Genomic DNA, 13,563 nt, shown 5'->3' on the forward strand with positions numbered 1-13,563 from the left:
ATTCACTGCATCGCCTGGCGCTGATCTTGGTTCAATACGGGAAAGGGGGGCACCATTTCCACCTTGTCGCGTCCCGCCCTCGCCTGCAAGTTCAGGAAGACCCTTACAAGACAAAAATTGAACAAATTTCGTAAACGACAAAACAACCACCACCAACAAAAAAAAAAACCCCGGTTCAACAAATAAGCGGTGTGGAGGATGATCCGAAAAGGTTGTTGGCGTGCTTGCTTGGGTTCTAAAAAAGATTTATCCAGTATTCTCATCTCATCTAACAAACACTTAATCTCATAGTATATAAACACCATGTAACCGTCCCCTTAACAACAGGCGAACAAGACACCAGCAGCACCCTGACGCATAAGATTGCAGCACATGACCTGCACCTTGTCTCGTCCCGGCATCCATCCGGCAAAGTGATGCTGTAACGACACCAAGACTTTTTTTTTATCCATTAATCAGGACCCGCTTTTCTTTATCATCACAGTGTTATTTCCCCATTCTCTCTTTCGCTCTCTCTTTTCCTATCCTCATTCTACTCGGCGTAATCTCCTCTCCAGGCATGCTGCGGTTTGTCGCCTCTTTTTTCTGTAACTGCATCACCTGCAACGTGAGTGGTTGCGTCGTTGTATTGGGTGGAAAAAAGGTAGCAAAAAAAAAAAGACAGACAAAAGGAATTGAACCCCACACCCAAGAGAAAAAAGAGGGCCCCCGGCTTACCCTCCCGTCGGTAACCAGTAGTCTTTTGCCATTGAATCTTGGGTCGCACGAGCCAAGAAGGGTACTAAGGGCTTGACCAGAATTGAATGCTTACGCATATACGTAAGCAACACGTCTTATATGATAACTTTGTTGGCGATGGGACGGAAACATCCAAAAGGAGTCCGTGTTGGTCGCTTCCATCGCACATCCTCATCTTGCATTTTCCACTTTTGTTAATGAGGGGGCAATTTTGAAGGAATGCAATGGTAACAGTTGCAACATTACTGCGTGGATACCACGCAGGAAAACACTTGTCATGTCATGGGGCAAGGGAGGAGCACGCTTCCCAGTTTTTTTCTGCCCACCGACAGGGACACCGGGGTTTTGACTGTGTCCGCCTCGCGATGTCTTTTTTTTACTGTACTCAGTACAGTGTACTGGCAGTCGTTTCCCCCCCTACCCGCCGCTTACCATTACCCCCTCCTCTTTTTTAGGGTTTCCACATCTCTCAACAGCCACCTCTTTTTTTTTCTCTTTCTACCCATCCCTACTAAGCCTCGTTTGGGATCGGTAGGTGGGCATGTGGATAGACAACTCCTCCTTGGGAAATCTTGCCCCCTTTTGCACTTGTTTTGACGGGCCGGGCCTCGTCTCTCGTCCATCCCAGATCGAGTGTAGATTAGTGCTGAGTCGGGTTTAATGCAAAAATGCGTTAGCACTCCTTTTGTGCAGCTGACGACCTGGTATAGCTTCTTAACGCATGAAGCTATTCGGATACCAACAGCAAGGGATGATCTTGTGGGGGGGGAGGAGGGTTTAAAAAAAGGGTTATCTTTCAGAAGCAAAGAAAGAAAAGTGACCTGTAGAAATTTCTTTTTTCCCCTCCTGTACCGAGGTTTGGTATATCCACCATCCACATTGCCGGCTGGCCGTCCGGCGGCGTGCAGCTGCAAGGGAGTAAAAATAAAACAAACCAATGACAAAAGAAAAAAAAACAAGACAGAGAACAATCTCGCCCACTCATTGTAGAGGGTAGGTACCGAGGGCCTTAGCCAGGTACAAGGTGACACAAAGACGAACATTTCGGCGCGTAATCGGCACCGGCAAACCCCGAAAGGCCCTCATGGCCACATCCTTCCCACCGATGCAAGGGAGGACTGCCGTGCAACTCGGCACTGTGCCCTCGACGTCTCATTTCCTTTTCTCCCCTTATCCCTAGAATGACGCCCCGAATCCGTACTATATAACAGTAGAACAACTTCCCTGTTTGACCCACCTACTATAACACTGATTTTTGGTACTACAAATACATATAATTCTATAAATTTTATATAGCCCCCAACTCTCTGATTATATCATTTTTGTTTTCCATTTTTCAGGGTTAATATCGGCATCTTGGCAATTTTTCCAAGCCAACCCCGGTAATACTTGCAAGATGTAATCCTCGCCCCCATCCCTACCTCTTATGTGACCTGTTAGTGCCAAGCGTTGATTGTGTGGTTCGATTCTGTACTACCCGGAACCGTTTGCCTTGTGTTGCCTGCCCGTAGCCCTGTTCATCTGCCTTGTCTTTCTCTTTCTGGTACTTGTCCCCGAACCCATACGTTTGCCCATCCATCCCTTACATCTCCCCTTACCCAACCGCATGCTGTGCCACGTCGCAATGGATACATGGGCACCCCCCTTGCCTATGCTCGCTTCAATTTTTTTTTTCTTTCTTTCTTTCTATTCCCTCTGTGGTGTTCCCCATATTTCAACCATCCCTCCAACGACCATGCAGATAGTGTATGAACTGATACTACTAGACCAGTTCCATCTACAGGAAAAAGAATACCCACGCACCTGCAGCGAACGACAGGAGGCCAGACACGCGCACCCGCTGCTTGGTCGATCAGTCTTGTTCGGCATGCCGTGGTTAGGTGTATCGAGAGCGGAGCAGACCGGCGCTTGCTGCGCAGTTTTCCCTTTCGGCCGTAGAGGTCTGCAGTTCTGGTAGCATTACCTCTTCGGTAGGCGGGACTACCGAGTAAGTACATTGCATTGTACTTGGCAACCGATATGCAGGAGCGGGATTCGGCAGGTTTGCATGAAGTTCTTTTTTTTTTTCTTTGCTTTGTTTTGTTCTCTTGGTTTCTTCTTTTCCTTTGGGTTCTTCTTTATCTGAATATCATCGCAAAACCCCCCATGACAGAAGCTGCCAACCAACAAATCGAAAGCTTGCATCGACAAGACAGTACATCAAAGATGAGATGACAATACTACAGGTTTATTAGATCTAGTTCTAGTACCAACTTAGTCAAGCCTCCAAGATTCGTACTGCCGTATATGTGCCCGGGAAGAAGCACAGACCAAAATGATTCTCGCAAGGGCCGGGTTCTCTCCTCATCGATGAGCACGTCACACCTCCTAGTTTCATCCACCACTTATCGGTTCGCATGAGATCGAAGGAAAAATAACCTAGTTGAGTGTGGTATGATACGTTATTACGTGGTAAACCCTACCCGTTTTCTTTTCTGGCCCCACGGAGCTTCTCAGTATCTCCCTTATTCCCCCACAGACGATGGAGCATAACCTTTGTTTTTTGCGCCATCGTCCTAGTGTCGTCTATAGAGACTAGGCTGTTAACCGATCGATAGATTGGTTTTGCTCGGCCCAACAAAGGGTACCCACAATGAACGACGTCGCCATCTCGACTGTCGAACGAGGGGACACCGCTACGCGCGTGGTAAATCATCTCATGCCTGACTCTGTTTTTTCGTTTGTTTGTTTTTCTCTGCTCGTTTCCCACCGCTACCATACGAAAATGAGGGGCAAAAAAGGAGCGCACAAATTACTATTTTTTTCATCTTGTCCTCCTGGGACTCACCTTGCGTCCAGTGGCGGACATAGACGTCAAGAGCGCATCAACTGAGCTTAATTTCCCATCCAAATTTTCCTCACGCCGTAACTCGTGTGTGTGTGGTCACTTTGGTAATGGGGTCCTCAAAAACCATTACAATAATCCGCCCCGAACAGGGAACCTCCCTCCTTGGTTTGATGATCTAAATGTCTCAGATTTCTACATTGGTCGTTGTTTCCCTTTGGCGCCGTTACATCTATCGCGCATCCAACCCCACAATATCAGGTCCCTCCATTCTTTTTTTTTTTCTCCCTTCTTTTTGCCTCTTTTATTACTCGATGTTTTTTTTTTTTTTTCACTGCCCCCCTTGAATACTTTGCCACAAGCGAGTAACAGCATGGAAACAAGTCTGCAGATGTTAGCGACAAATAGTAGCATGCAGCATGCCAAGAATAGGCAAAGACAGGGGCTGGAATCCACAAGCTCAATACCAAAAGGTGAAGAATAAAAGAGGGCACTAAAGAAAAGAGAGGGAGAGATAATGGAAACATGATGACCATAATTATGGTGGAAACCGTTCGGGTGGTGATCCATCCAATCCATCGACAAGTTCCGACGGGACCTAGTCATTATCCGGATCCATCCCCTCCACATGCGTTGGCATGGGCGACTGCGGAAGTTGGCAATATGTGACGGGTAATGTGACGCCGAGGTTTCTCCCCTTGCCTTCATTAACTACATGTATGCGACGCATGGCGTATCTCGTATGTCTCCTTGCTGTTCTTCATCACGGCTCTGCTTCTGCTTCCAAACAAGACCACACACACACCAAGAGGTCTTGGGGGGGGGCAGACTGACGATACCACCAAAAGCTAGTTATATCATATCACTCTGCGACGTTCCGGACGTTCCGAGTCAAGAAAAAGGCGGCATCGACAACTGACCTCGAGACCTCTCACCTCCTCTGGCTAACGACGCGCTTGGATGGGTTTTTCCAACAAGGCTATCTCTCGTCTATTGACCCTCGACCCCGCAGCCCTGCGCCCCTACCCCATTCTTGTTTCTCTTTCTCTTTGGTTTGTCGAGAATTTGGGGATCCAGTTCTTTTGACGAAAGAGGTGAAGGTAACGAAGGCAAGGGAAAAAAAAAAGAAAAAAAAAAAAAGACAGAGCGATTTGTTAGCCAACAGAGGAGCTCGCCCAGACATTTTCCCAAGTGCACCTGACATTATCTCCATGCGGTTAACGTTAGCCTCTCCGACCCTAGCCGTCGATCACCGCCTGTTTATTTGGACACCAGTTCCTCTTTTGTAGGGGAGGCGTTTGTCGCTCTCAACCCAAATCGATATTCCCCTCAAAACTCGCTTCGCATCCTTTAACGAAAGAGCCGATAAGGTCAGCCTTGGTTTCAGCCGACTGCAAGCACCCTGTCCACCTTGCCCTTTTTCGCGCCCCCCCGTTCGCCCATCACATAACTCACCTTGTTTTTATAAATCCCACCTTCCCGTCCTCGAGCTCGACCTCGGCTCTATAATCCATCAACATGATCTCTATCGTACCGCAGCACACAAGAACGGGACAGGATCCTATAGCTGCCACCGCCGCCAACACTACCACCATCACCCAGTGCTCCTCTCCCGGGATAGCCCGTCCCCGCGCCATCACATCCTCGTGCTATCTTGCTTCAACGATGCCGAGGAAAACCACCGAGGTCACTATAAGACCTCTTGCGTCGCAGCCCATGTCTCCGGCCATGAGCAACCGCCTGCCCACCAAGGTAGATGCCAACATCAAGGCCGGCACCACTGACATAATCACGCCGCCCTCGTCTCCCAGGAGGTTGAGCAATGCCGCAGAGACAGAAGGGAAGCAGGCCGCGCCACCATCCGGCGCTGGCATGCACCTCAGGCTCCCGGATATGTTTGCCTCGCTGATGAGCATCCGGCCGCCGATAAACCCCAACTATCAAAAGGTCAAGGCCGAGGCCGAGGAGTGGACTACGAGGTGAGTTTTGTTGATTTTTTCCATTTCTTTGTCCTTTCTTTTTTTTCATCTCAAAGCCTTGATCGATCTAACAAAGCAACAAAATAAAACCACAGAACCCTCAACCTGACGCCCCTCCAAGCTCTCCGCAACTCCAAGGCAGACTTCACCTTTCTGGTGTCGTGGTGGGCCCCCAGCGCCGACGCCGAGGCGGTCCGCACCATGGTGGACTGGCAGCACTGGGCCTTCCCCTGGGACGACCAGTTCGACGAGGGCCACCTCAAGCTGGACCTCCCCGGCGCGGCGGCCGAGGTGGTCAACATGACGGCGCTGCTGGACGACTCGCACCCGGCGCTCTCGCTCGGCCAGCCCGGCACCGACCCCATCCAGTACGCCTTCCAGCAGAACTGGTACCGGATACGGAGCCGCGCCGGCCCCGCCCTGCGCCACCGGTACAAGATGTACCTCAAGCACTACATGCTCGGCGTCCTGGGCCAGGTCGGCTCCAGGTCCCGGGATCCCAGGTCGCTGTCCGTCGACGAGTACCTGGCCTTTAGGAGGGGTACCATTGGCGTCATGCCGTGTCTGTGCCTCGTCGAGTACGCCGAGGGCATCGAGCTGCCGCAGTACGTCGTTGACCACCCGTCCGTCAAGGCCTGCCAGCAGGTGGCTGTGGATCTGGTCCTGCTGGATAACGATATTCTGTCGTACAGGAAGGATTTGGTAAGTTTTTTTTTTCCTTTTTTTTGTGAAATGTCTTCCAGCCCCTTGTGTAGACAACGTGGCTAACTTACAAACCTCCAACCCCACAGATCGAAGGCGAGGAGCTCAACCTCATCAACATCCTCCGCTTCTCCAAGGGCCTGACCCTGCAGGAGGCCGTCGACGAGATGGGCCGCATGATCACGGAGCGCTACCGGATCTGGTACCGCGCCCTGGCAGACATGCCCAGCTGGGGCCACAAGCTCGACGCCGAGGTGCTGCGCTACCTCGACGGCTGCAGGCGTGTTGCGCTGGGCAGCCTTATCTGGAGGTAAGACCTTTTTCTCCCCTTTGCTGCCCCCACCCTTGGCTTTTATCCCACAATCGTCAAATGACTGACTTTGTTTGCCGTGCTTTTCTCAAAACAGCTTCCACACCGGTCGCTACTTCAAAGACGCCGAGGGCGAGCTGGTCCGCGAGGAGCAAAAGCTCTGGATCCCCGAGGAGCTGCTCGCTGGTATCGACGGCAGGCCGGCGAGGATTCCGTCCGAGTCGCTACCCGAGCCGGTCTCGTCGTAGTTTCTTGTCTTTTCCTTTTCTGTTTTTTTTCGCATTATAATGACACGAGTCTCCTTAATGTCGGTTGCCATTTTTTTTTGTACATAGGGGGGGTTTTCTGGTTCTTTGTTTGGAGTTTTCGTTTTATTGCCTCATATCCATTTTGTTGCTGTTATATGTCGCGCATGGCGAAGCGTTGCAAATTGGGGTCTTTTTTTATTGTTCTTTCGCAAGGGATGCATGCACTGGAAGGAGGGTCGAAAGTAAGGCAGTGGTCGATTTCTCTCTAGCAAAAGAAATAAGAGAGGGAGAGAAAAGTCTTTCAGTCTTCTCAACTTTAACGTTGCGTACCCCCTGTTCGGCACCCCCCCCTGTTCGGCACCCTGAAAATCTAACAACGAAATGCCTACTTTTATAAACTGATTTAAATATAAAATTATCAACGGACAAAAATACAATCGTTTTCACGCTTCTCCGGTTCATTAACCTCTTCTTCATCAGCTAAAGGTTCCAAATTTTCTATATCATTTTCCTGCAATCCAATAATGTTCTGTTTGTTAACCAAAAGCTCGTTTGGATCCGGAACCACCCTCCTCCTTTTAACCGGCCGTATTGCCTCCAGTTGTGCTTCCAATAAGCTGATTTTTTGCTGGGCGCTAGCCAAAAGGGTATCTTTGGCTTCGAAGCTTTTTTGGACTTTTGCAAATAAAAGACGTGAAGTAGCGTTGGTTTTGTTGGATTGGGAAAGTTTTTGCAGTTGAAGTCGGATATCTCGGGTCGTTTTAGGGGTTTTCCAAATAAGTAAAGACGGGTCGTTAATTTTTTGGGCTGGGCTTTCCGGTGTTTTATCCCTTTGCAAACCGTTGTTTTTATCTTTTATAACGTTGGCGTTGCTATTTTCTAACAAAAAAGGGCTTAAAAGTGGTTTAACCAAGTTTACCGGCCATAACCCCGTTGTACGCCAACCAGATTGAATGGTTTTTGCTATAAATGCTTTTAATCTGGCCTTTCGATAACAAAGTAGGAAATTTCGTTTTCCAATAACTGTTGAACAGCAAAATTGGCTAACAAATCCAAGTTGACGTCGATAAGCTTCTTTTAACGGCCCAAAAACCGATAGATCCAATGGTTGAAGAACGTGTGACGAATGAGGGGGTAAATATAGGAGTTGAATATTATTTTGCAAGCAAAGAAGCATAAATTCGTCCGTTATATGTGATCCATGGCCATCCAAAACTAATAACCGCTTTTCAGGGGTTAAAGGTTGGGTATACGGAATAAACACCTTTTTTAACCATTCGATAGCCGTTTGGTTATTTGTCCACCCGTTTTCGGTTGCATGAAATTGCCAATTATCGAAAGGGCTTAAATCCGTGGGAAACCATTGTTGTTGTACGTTTTTTCCCTTAAATATAACGAGGGGAGGGAGGGCAACGCCCGTAGCCGATATACATTCGATTATAGTCGTCCAACCACGCGTTCCGGGCTCTTTTCGTTGCAACGGCCGGATCCCGTTAAGCCCTAATACTAGGCCATTAGATCCTTTGCCTTCCATTATACCGGTTTCGTCCATATTCCAACGGTTTTCCGGTTTAATAGCGTTAATAACCGGGTTCGTAATATAAAGCCACCAAGATTTAATTACCTCCGTAGTAGCGCCATTAACCCGGGCGTTATCTATTCGACGGGGCCTTTGGGTTTTAAGGATTGGATAACGAGCCAAAAAACGAGTTATCCAACGTTTTCCAAGGCCTTTTGTCTCTCCGGCGGCTTGAAGAATTCGTTCGGCAAAAAAGCGTAATTCTTGATGCGTTGGCGGAAGCCCTAAAGCTGTTTGGGTAAGTACCCAATCAGCCAAATGCTTTTCCTGTTCCGTGGAAAGCCTTTGAAAAGGGCTTTGTGCTTTTTTATAAGGTTGAAAACCTTTAAGTCGACTTTGAAGTGTAGACCTAGGTATTCCCCATTTTCGGGAGGTTTTTGCAATTGGATTGCCATTATTGACGTCGTTAATTGCAGATATAAGCTGTTTTTCAGTATATTGCTTCATTGGAAAATGGAGAATTAAAATCAGAAAAAAGTAAATCCAAAAGTGACAGATTCATCGAGATATTTATAATAGAAGTTGGAGGATAAAAATAAAAGTGTTGTTATTTTTGGGTGCCGAACAGGGGGGGTGCCGAACAGGGGGTACGCAACGTTATGATAAATCATGGGTGTGGTTATTTCAGCGCCACAAACCGACTAACTCACGGCCATATGGGTACCTTTACAATGCGAATAATTAGCAGCACATATCTGCCCAGGTACCCAGGTACCTAAGGTACCTAGGTAACTTCCATAAATCACAAACCCAAAAATCAATTGGCCCGTAAACTACCATATACCTGTTGCATTCGCACCATTTTTACTATTTTTAACGTAAAAAAAATGCGCTCGTATGCGATTCGACTTTCTCGATCGCATCGCTAATATGCGCATTTGTTTTTCGTATTGCAAATGGTGCAAATGGTGCAAATGGTGCAAATGGTGCAAATGGTGCAAATGGTGCAAATGGTGCAAATGGCGCAAATGGTGCAAATGGTGCAAATGGTTTTTATATGGAATTATATACCGGTAATTAGTTGCATTATATGACCGTACATTAAAAGATCCGTTGCGCCGGAATAAGCATACCCTTAACTTCAGAGGCTCAGGGCGGCTTTATATAGTGTGGTTCTTGTTGCTTTGAAACATTGTTTGTACTTCATGGCGCGGCCAAGATGGGCAGGTTGAGAGGTTTAGCTCTACTATTCTTGCTGGATCCAAGCCAGCATACTGAGGACCAGGAACCGCAGAAAAAGACCAAATCCACACATTGTAGTTTTGATTTGAGTGCAAGCCGAGAAACATCAAGTTATTGCCAAGTCGAGGTTCTATGGGAGAACGAAGAAGAAAAAGAAGATTGAATATAAAACCGTCTAATGGAAAGGGGCTTATCACTAGATGGAACTTGGAAGGGGATACTTGATCACTTTGAAGTGGTAACACAACCGAATACTGTCGTCATTGTTCAGGCCCAATCAAGCAAATCATCCGTGGCATACCTATCTCCCCAAGTACAGATCCGCCTCGAGATTCCCAAACATGCATTCCATCCCCTCTGCAAGTTGCAACAACCAAAACATCCGAGTCGGCGCGCGACTCGCAAACAGGGCTCGATGGTGCAGTCAAGGGCAGGGAGGGGACTGTAGAGTCAGCTGCCGGAAATGCAAGATTGAGGGAGATGTTTCTGCAAAGGAACCGGACGCCGGAGCAGCTTTGGATAGAACAGGCTCAATTTGAGGCATGCGTTACCTCGAGGGGGTGTCAATATATTGAGCATTCCAGACTCTCCCGATTGCAAATAAAGCTGCAAGTCAAAAATTACTCTCTTTATACTATTTTTCTCTTTTGGGGTATTGTTGTTTAGACTGTTACCGCAAAAGGGAATCTAATGCGCATTGAATGAGAATATCTTTTAAATCCAGCGATATTGCGCGTCAGACTTGGGTTTATTAAAGAGAGCGACAACTGGTCCAATAGTTTTACCGAGAAACTGATCTAATCGACTTCACTTTTCCATCCCGCACCACTTATGACTAAGGTAGACATGTGCTGTGAAAATACAATAGGGGGCTTGTGTTACGATCAAGGTATCGGGTGACCTGTTCTTATGGTAAAATACAGTGGGTTAAAACAACTAAGCGTTTAATTGGGTAACTGGGATTTTTAATAATTGGGGGGTGAAATTATAATCGTTTTTAAATAAATACTAAGGTTAATTAAAATTTGATTGCTGCTAAACAATCCTAAAATCGAATTTATTTATATGGTAATAAACGTGCCTTATATAAATTATGTTCCGAATGTAATTACCCTTATGTAAATAATTATAATTATTTTGGGGTAATTACCGTTAGGTTTAATTATTTTTTTGGCAATAATCGTGGTTATTCCTATTCGGGTAATCGGGTTAGGGTTTTTTATTTTATTATTACGTAACTTCGTGCTTCCATTTTCTGTCCCTGGTTCGTGCTTTTCGGTAGTTTTGGCTTGGGTTCCCGACACCTTTTTCGTCCTTGCCCAATCGTGTCGGTACCAATCCTGGTCGTAACAGCTTGCTTAGGTTGGCTGTCGACGAGCCAAAAAAGATGGCAAACCGCGGGCATCTGGTATAACAACCAACTAATATGGGTGTTTCTTGGTTTTTGGAAAGGTTGTTTGTCGGTTACCCGGCTGTACCGGTAATTATTTGCCCTGCAAAGGTGACCATTTGGGTCGTGATTTAGGGTTCACGGCAGTGAGATAATTACACGCTTGCGAAACAGTTTCGAAACACCTACCAAACTTTGCAGGTAGGATGCGACTATAGAACACGTAAACAAGTACATTTTTTTGTAATATAGTATATTACAGTCCCAGCATTTGCGTGAATATATTAACTACATTGCAAACCACCTACTTCCTACTCTCCAAAATAAGGCTCCCAAACGCCTTCTTCTCTCTAATTTAATACTACAAAGCTCAACTGGTTTAGCTGTGGTTCTATTCATCCCCAAATTCACCACTCAACATCAAGCCTCAAGCAAGAATGAAGTTCTTCACCTCCCTTTTCATCACAGTTTTGGCAGCCATTGCCGTGGAAGCTCGCAGCTGCACTGCAAGGGGGAAACCCGCAAGATGCTTTGGCACCACATGCATTACTACCGGCCCGGGTCCTGACGTCGTGTCCATTGTAGACTCTTGTTACGATCAAGGTATCGGGGTAACCTGTTCTTAGGGTAAAGTACAGTGGGTTGAAGCAATTGAGCGTCTAATTGGGTAACTGGGGTTCTCAATAACTGGGGGTGAAATTATAATCGTTTTCAAATAAATATTGAGGTTAACTAAAATTTAATTGCTGCTAAACAATCCTAAAATCGAATTTATTTATATGGTAATAAACGTGCCTTATATAAATTATGTTCCGAATGTAATTTCCTTAATTTTATTAAATTAGTAAAATTACTTTCACTAATTTGTTATAATCTCAAAAAATCATTGAAATTATTCTTTTGGTAGTTACGTGAGGTTACGTAATTCCTTTTTATATAATCCTCTTTTTGCCGGTCGGTAATTTCTCTGGGCGAATGTCGTCAGGAGGGGTGTGACCCCACCTGGCCTCCCTGGTACCGGCCCAACTGTCTGGTCGTAACAACTCTCCCGGGTGCCAGTAAAACAGTAAGTTCTAATCGCACACGCCTTGTTTCTTTTCGTTTTTCTTTCCTGGATGCAATCGCCCCCAGCATCAAAATATCAATGGAACTAACATGATTCACTTCCTAAAGGTCCTATTAAGTCCAACCGTACTAGGCGTCGATTTTGGATGGTGGATTGGGGATGGTGGTGATCAATAGAGCCCCTGAGGGAAAGAACATGGATGAAATTGACTTGCCTGTTCCATCTATCCTGCACTTCTTTTTTGGAGTTGATATACTTTTGCTGTGAAAATGCTGTATGCTCGGTTGAGTGCCCAATATTTGCCAGATGGGCTTCGAAAGGGGTCGAGGTGTTTTCTGAATCCTCCACCAAGTCTACCTGCTCAAGCCGTTTACAGATATCTGCTTGCCTGGAAAACGTCATTTGGTATTTTTGCGTTGGAGCTCCACTGAGACAGGTATATAAGCTTTATCTTGCACTTTGACTTTGAGGAATACAAGCTTGGCCGCCAACTAAGCTTTGCTAAGTATACAATGCATTGTGGACTGGATACCCTTGTCGGCCAGTCCGAATTCGCAGCCGGCAGATGAACCGTGGTTATGCATTTCTCGAGCGCTGGCCTCATCTGGCTAGGTCCATGAAGATGCTGCTTCCAGATACCACCATAGAACAAAAGAGGTACGGTCCCGAAATCAGTGTGGGTAGCTATGAGAATTGGTTGTAAGAAGTCGCCGAGAAACCTAGCAGGCCGATTTCTGTTCATTAGACTATTCTATCAACAAGAGCAGGACCGTTTTTGAAGTCCGATTTTAGTAACGGCGGTGTCGCCGTTATGCCAACGTTGTTCGAAACGGTTGTGTGGGGGGAACGACTAGGTGCATCGATATTCGTTTTTTGGAATCGATTCTGTTTCTCATGTTGAGAAGGAACCGGCAATGAATGTCGTTTTAAAGGAGAATCATTCTAGCCTCCTACTCAGAGCGCTTTAGACTTTTTTTTTCTCTTTTTTTTTACTTGGCTACCTTACTGCTGTGCAAGTTACCTGTCTGGTGTGGGTTGGGTCGAGTCCTGGCAGTGGTGCATGAAGACGACGAGATTGCACTGCAGGAGCTTTTGTGTTTGGAGTGGATTTCGCGAGTCGTTGTTAGGAAGGTACCTGCACATCAGATACCGAACAGTACTACCTTGCACGGCACATTCGCTTGCTTGGGTATGTCGAACCCCACCCCCGCTCTCGGTTTTCTCAATTAAACACTTGAAATTTCACCTTTTGCTTCTCGACGACCCATTCAATGAATGCGCACAATCTGAATGGTCGCTGGTCGCAAATAATGGTTGCAATCAATCGACGCACGGCAGGAATAATGACGCGTCTATGGGACAAAAAAAACACGCTCGGGATTAACGCACCCACGTAAAGTTGGCGAGCTGACTAGCCAGTCCGTCTATGGCCCTCCAAGCCCTCCTATTCGGCAGTCTTTGCCGGTCTTGTCCCTGTCCAAGAAACATTCTCTACCTTATCGCGCTAGCTAATCGACGCCTCATTGGAGAACGTGCTGCGCATGT

The 13,563-nt window shown here is 46.7% G+C and overlaps 1 protein-coding gene across 1 annotated transcript; it reads left to right on the forward strand.

Annotated features, from left to right (window-relative positions):
* The first annotated feature begins 4,815 nt into the window (after positions 1-4,815).
* Positions 4,816-6,805, forward strand: MGG_10671 (pentalenene synthase). The gene is made up of 4 exons (XM_003715862.1): positions 4,816-5,541; positions 5,637-6,243; positions 6,333-6,553; positions 6,651-6,805. The coding sequence occupies exons 1-4, from the start codon at positions 5,081-5,083 to the stop codon at positions 6,799-6,801; spliced, it is 1,440 nt and encodes a 479-aa protein (XP_003715910.1). The 5' UTR covers positions 4,816-5,080; the 3' UTR covers positions 6,802-6,805.
* Positions 6,806-13,563: the final 6,758 nt, after the last annotated feature.

The sequence above is a fragment of the Pyricularia oryzae genome, chromosome 4 (assembly GCF_000002495.2).
Source record: "Pyricularia oryzae 70-15 chromosome 4, whole genome shotgun sequence".
In the NCBI taxonomy this organism is placed as follows: Eukaryota; Fungi; Ascomycota; class Sordariomycetes; order Magnaporthales; family Pyriculariaceae; genus Pyricularia; species Pyricularia oryzae.